The 6,592-nt window shown below is 44.3% G+C and overlaps 1 protein-coding gene across 1 annotated transcript; it reads left to right on the plus strand.

Annotated features, from left to right (window-relative positions):
* The first annotated feature begins 351 nt into the window (after nucleotides 1-351).
* gpr75 (G protein-coupled receptor 75) lies at nucleotides 352-3,193 on the plus strand. Its single transcript, XM_060915833.1, has 2 exons — nucleotides 352-467; nucleotides 976-3,193. The coding sequence occupies exon 2, from the start codon at nucleotides 1,058-1,060 to the stop codon at nucleotides 2,699-2,701; it is 1,644 nt and encodes a 547-aa protein (XP_060771816.1). The 5' UTR covers nucleotides 352-467; nucleotides 976-1,057; the 3' UTR covers nucleotides 2,702-3,193.
* The last annotated feature ends 3,399 nt before the right edge of the window (nucleotides 3,194-6,592 follow it).

The raw sequence follows: 6,592 nt of genomic DNA on the forward strand, positions 1-6,592 counted from the left end.
AATGAGCCCTTGGGGGTACATTAGTGCAGAGAGGACAGAAATGGACTCCTACTGCACCCCTGTTTCTGACAGTGTGGATATGAGAAATTCTGCACGAATGCAGATTTTTTTTTGATATATGTTTAAAGTGTCGTCACTAAGAGGAGTGTGGACCCCTCTAATAAAGTCCCCCCCTCCTATAGCGTGCAGAAAAGGAGGAAAGCCATGATCCTGACTGGTTAAATGGGAAACAGTCAGTTTCCCATCCTGCTCCTGCCTCTTTAGCGGTTTTTCACGGGCACGCGCATGCTGTCTCTTCTCTTGTGGTCCAATCAGTGAGAGCTGCAGCTACCGCGCGCGCGCCGCAGCTGGATTCAGTCTCTTTATGGCGTGTATTTTTCTTTTTCAATAACCAGTTTCTGTTAGCGCTATAAGATACACATTCATACTGGAAACATGATCAAAACGGGAGATTTGAGCGAAATGTGGTAAGGTCGTTTTCTGTTTCAGTATTTATCTTTATTTCTTTCTAAAGTAAAATCTCCGTGCTGTTTATAGAAGCGAGAGAGAGAGAGAGAGAGAGAGAGGATAAATATGGCGTGTAATTGAGTAAAACATGCGCACTGATGTGGCGTCTTCATTCCTGTTTACTGTATATTATTTGTCCATCAGACATATGGGAGCTGATGGTTGATGGTGAACGATATGAAAAGACCTGTTCTTGTGAAATAATAGTAGTAAAATAATCGACGCAGGAGTTCCCACGTATTGATCGTTTTGGACACATCCACATCTGTGAAAAAGACAGATGTTCTAGTCGTCAAACACATCTGGTTAAAGGTCTTGTAGCCACTGCATGCAACATATTTAATCTCTCATAAATAATTCATAAAGGGCATGGATATTTTTCTTACGGAAAGCATGTTTGTTAATATTAATCTTCTCAGAGCTCCTATAGCGAGGAAGACTCATGTTGTTCTTTCTGTGTTCCATCAGCACTCCAGGAGAAAAATCATGCTACACGATGGGCAAAGTAGTCTAAGGCTGTGATACCAACCAGCGTCATTTGTACAGTACCATGAACAGCACTGCATGGCCTTTGGACCTGGCAGATTTTGCTGGGAGCCAGGCCTTTAACAGCACTCTTGGACAGCCTCCTGTCAGCGGCTGGGCCTTGATCCACACAGCGACTCTGGCCTCCTGCTCTCTTATACTCATCCTTATCTTCTGCCTGGGTTCTTATGGCAACTTGGTGGTGTTCCTGTCCTTCTTTGACCCAGCATTCCGCAAGTTCCGTACCAATTTTGACTTTATGATCCTGAACCTGTCCTTCTGTGACCTGTTCATCTGCTGCGTTACTGCACCCATGTTTGCTCTTATTCTTTTCCTGGACATTGGGGACAGTGGAGGTGGTGTATCAAAAGGCTTCTGCTTTGCCTTTCATCTCACTAGCTCAGGTTTCATCATCATGTCTTTGGAAACGGTGGCAGTCATTGCCCTGCATCGGTTACGCATGGTATTAGGTCAGCAGCCAAACCATGCTGCATCCTTCCCATGCACTTTGTCCCTCACTGCCCTACTGTGGACTTCTAGCTTCACCCTGGCAGCATTGGTCACATTAAGAGCCTACCCAAGGAGCGCCGGTCCCTGCCTGCCTCACTTTGGTCTTACGGGGAATCGGGCAAAAGTGGTGTTGTATGTGTACCTTGCAGATTTTGCCTTTTGTGTGGGTGTTGTGTCCATGTCATATCTTATGATTGCACAAGCATTGCGAAAGAATGCCCTGGTACGGAAGTGTTCTGTTATCATGGTGGGTGCCACACGTCCCCCAGCCGCTCCTCCAGCCTTCATTACTGCTGGATTTGAGGGCATACAGTGTGCTGTCCAGGTGCCCTCACTATATCGTAACCAGACCTACAATAAGCTTCAGCATGTTCAGACACACCCATTTACAAAGTGTACCAGTCAGGCACTAGTTCCCAGGGCTGCCACACATGCTACCTGCTGTCAGTTGGTTTCCAACCTGTCCACAGCCAAGGATTCCAAGGCTGTAGTAACATGTGTGGTCATAGTCATATCTGTGCTTCTCTGTTGCCTACCCATGGGTGTGGCTTTGGCACAGGATGTTTTGTCACCAGAGAATAGCTTCATTCACTACCAGTTTGAGCTATGTGGATTTGCTCTGATCTTTCTCAAATCAGGCATAAACCCATTTGTTTACTCCAGGAACAGTGCTGGCCTGCGACGCCGTGTGCTCTGCTTCCTCCAGTGGCTGGCATTTGGCTCCTTCTGCTGCAAGCACAAGACCCGTTTGCATGCCATGGGCAAGGGAAACCTGGAGGTAAACCGCAATAAATCCTCACACCATGAAACCAACTCAGCCTATATGCTCTCGCCAAAGCCTCAGAGGAGGCTGGTGGACCAGGCATGTGGGCCTAGCCATTCTCGGAACAGCGTACCCAGTATGCGTGCCACCACTGAAAGCAAATCCCATCCTCCTAGCACCTCCACACCTATCAACACCCGCATAGAGCCCTACTATAGCATCTATAACAGCAGTCCCTCGGATGGACCCAGTTCTCCCAACAGCCTAAAACCAATGAACTCTCAGACCACAGGCTTTGCAAAGAACTTCATGGTCATGCATTATCACATCCACCAGGAGGCACTGCAGGACTTTGATAGTACCTCAGCCCATCAGATCCCCACACCCTCAGTGTGAATGCTGTACTGCAAATAGTATGGCAGTGTTTGCTTACAGGATATACGAGAGAATGTACATTTTTACATTTGTGGTTTTTTCAGTGCTGGACTTTGAAAGGCTGTGCACGTTTAAAGAGAGCTGATGCTAATTACAGCTATCCAAAAAGTGTTATTGATGTTCCTTAATTTCAGGATGTTCTATTTTTACAACATGGAGTTTTTGATAGGGTGGTGAAAATGTCTCTTCATTAAGATAATGTATTTGTGAAGCTGTTAATGTCGTATTACCTGTTTTACAAGTGTATTTTTTCCTATATTGACTTCATTCTGAAGAGCCTAATATTTTCCAAGCAAGGGAGAGATGGTGCACTCTGTAGGTTCATTGTGTGGAAACCATCAGAATAAGGTGAAATCATGAAAACAGTTAAACATCATCAGTGTTATAGATTTGTTAACCCCCCCAAAAAAAAAATCAATAAGAGAATTAAACATTTAGCAGCTTCCTTATGAATTGTTTTTGTGTCAGCTTTATGCTTAATTGTCCTGCATGCTTAATTGTTTAATTTCAAACATGTCTAAACCAGATTGTCCAGAGCACCCAGATGAATGAAAAACACAACATGCTAATGTTCATCTCATCTCATTATCTCTAGCCGCTTTATCCTTCTACAGGGTCGCAGGCAAGCTGGAGCCTATCCCAACTGACTACGGGTGAAAGGCGGGGTACACCCTGGACAAGTCGCCAGGTCATCACAGGGCTGACACATAGACACAGACAACCATTCACACTCACACCTACGGTCAATATAGAGTCACCAGATAACCTAACCTGCATGTCTTTGGACTGTGGGGGAAACCGGAGCACCCGGAGGAAACCCACGCGGACACGGGGAGAACATGCAAACTCCACACAGAAAGGCCCTCGCCGGCCCCGGGGCTCGAACCCAGGACCTTCTTGACAGCGCTAACCACTACACCACCGTGCCGCCCTGCTCATGTTCATTTTAAATTAATACCTGTTGTAAGGAGTGGCTTTCAGAGAGTATAATTAATTTACTCCTACATTTTTCTTTTAGAGCATGCTATGCTGGACAATTCTAAAAGGAGATGGGTGACAAATTAAAGGAAAATAAGCTGCTGCACCACTACAAACCACCAGAACAACTTCGATGCTTAAGTGCTACAAGGTTCTAGAACTGTACACAAGGGATGAACAGCATTCTCCCAAATGATTTTCTCACAATTGGTATTTTAATTTTGATAATGGGGGGTGAAGCATGCTTGAACACATCACTTCAAAATCTCCAATAGATGTTCAACTGCATTGAGATTCAGCAAATGAGGACCATAGCATACACCGGTCAGCCATAACATTATGACCACTTACAGGTGAAGTGAATAACATTGTTCTCTTGCTGCCCAATATATCCCACCCCTCAACAGGTGCCATTGTAATGAGCTAATCAGTCAGTTGTTGAAGCTGATGTGTTGGAATCAGGAAAAATGGGCAAGTGTACAGATCTGAGCAACTTTGACAAGGGTCAAATTGTGATGTTGAGATGACCGGGTCTGAGCATCTCCAAAATGGCACATCTTGTGGGATGTTCCTGGTATGAAGGGGTTAGTACCTACCAAAAGTGGTCCAAGGAAGGACAACTGGTGAACTGGCGACGGATCACAGGTGTTGAAGGCTTATTTATTGATTTGCATGGGGCACGAAGGCTAGCCCATATGGTCCAATCCCACAGAAGAGTTACTGTAGCACAAACTGTTGAAAAAGTTAATGCTGGCTAAAACAGAGTCACCATTAACTTTTTCAGCAGTTTGTGACACCCATGATCCTGTCACCAGTTCACCAGTTGTCCTTCCTTGGACAATGTTATTCACTTCTTCACCCGTCAGTGGTCATAACATTATGGCTGATCAGTGTACAATATGAATCATTTATCATCATCAAGCCATTCAGTGACCCCCTCCTTTCCTGTGGGATGGGGCAGGGTCATCCTGGGGGGGGGGGGGACCTTCCATCAGGACAGAAATATTTTATCATATGATAAAGGTGACCAGAAGAACTTTGTTTTACAGTGAATCCTTCTAAGAGGACATGTGGAACCAAACCATGCCACCAAGATGCTCCAGAGCCACCAGCTTTTCCATTTAATTGGTCTGCATCTGCATTTAATCTGAAGAAATGCATCCCTTTTGCATTCAGGAGCTATAATATGACATGGAAAGATTTACTGCCATTCAACATTCGTTTAGAACCTTTACCTAATGAACAGTAAAGCCCTGTTGGAAGTAAATTCTGCAATAGGTAGGGCTCCTGAAGCAACCCATGATATAGCCTATATCATAATGGTGGTCAACTCCAATTTGCCATGATTAAACCTCTGTTTTCCCAGGAAGGACCACTAAACTGTTTCATTAAAACAGATTTCTTTCCAAGTTATCTAAATCAAGTGAGAATGTTTGTGTATACTTGTATTCATGGGCGCCGCCAGGGGGGGAAAGGTTAGAACAATTCTAGGGGCCCAGCACTGCCATGGGGCCCTTTAAGGGGCTGATAATATGCTTTTAATGATTTTAATAAGACTTTTGAAATAACAATGCAATATTCCATCTGGTAAAATGAGCTAATTGAACAAGGTTGTCTATTTCTTGAGTTCTTCAACATATTGTCATTTAACCCTCCCCCTTTTGCGAAATGGTATGGTCCAGTTCTGGTAGAAGCGCGATGCGTTAAATCTGTGTGCTGATCAGTGCAACGCTACTTGCTGCTGTGTCGCGGTGCAGCAGCCAGCCAGCCAGCAGTGGAGTGCATACAGTCTATGATCGCTAAATATGAAGAGTGGCTGTCAAAAACATAAAGAAAGGCAGCTGAAAGCTGAGAGGGACCGGAGAGGCAGGCAACTGGTCACTCAGTTTTTCCCAAAGAAAGGTAGCTATCGCTCACATGTGTGTTCAAAATATTAGCGAATGGTAAATGAACAGTATGAACGTGGTTGGATTAGCCTATCAAAAGAGCACTTTTACAGTTTGTAGTGACATTTTTTCCATTTTAATAACTGAACTGACTTGTGTGATAAACAAGATGAAATATTACGTTATGCTGGTGCTAATAACCAGTTTCATAACTAATGGGGTGCCCTAAATATGCACAGATTCAGCCTCAGGGGGACCTCCGCCCTACCAAACCACTGAACCCCCCTTTGGAGAAGGAGGTAAGCAGCAATACAACCCATAAATGCTTTAGGATTGAAGTTTTTAATGAGCGAGCGCCATATACAGTTTGCTAGATTAAAGTGTTGCTAATAACGGACACCAGTCAAGTGTTTGACATGGTTACGTGTGTGGAATGTTCACACGTTCTAAACCATTGGTTTCAAATTGAGGAGCTGGAGAAAGCACAGCACACATAAAAGAGGGATAGAGGTTACAACATATGAAGAAATATGTACGTAATTGATCAAATTGAAATGTCACTCCATGTCACTTTGAAATAAATTTATAAGAAGATGTTTCCTGTCTTTTATGGGTAACATTTGTAAGGCTACTGAGTATGGAGTTCATTTAAATGCATCAAACTTGAATGCATCAAACTTTTTCATGCATTAACTAACCCCTCATCAGGCCATGATGCAGCAGCCAGGGAGGACACCAGAAGTGTTGAAGTACAGGAAGAGAACAGGGGGAGTACCAGAAGCACAGGTGGTGAGGAAGAAGCAGCAGAGAGTAAGGAAGAGCAGGAAGAAACTGAGTTGAGGGACATTGGCCAGACTGAACCTGAAGATCTGCTTTCTACTGATCCAGGGTTATGGCCAGCAAAACTGACAGACAGTGTATAATGGCAATAGTGCAATTGTGACGAGGGTGGGCAAAGTTGGGGGGCCCAAAATTATAATCTTTCATG

Source organism: Neoarius graeffei, chromosome 3 (assembly GCF_027579695.1).
Source record: "Neoarius graeffei isolate fNeoGra1 chromosome 3, fNeoGra1.pri, whole genome shotgun sequence".
Classification (NCBI taxonomy): domain Eukaryota; kingdom Metazoa; phylum Chordata; class Actinopteri; order Siluriformes; family Ariidae; genus Neoarius; species Neoarius graeffei.

Excerpts from the sequence above, each read along its gene's own strand:
- gpr75 (XM_060915833.1), top strand. The coding sequence starts at position 1,058 with ATGAACAGCACTGCATGGCCTTTGGACCTGGCAGATTTTGCTGGGAGC.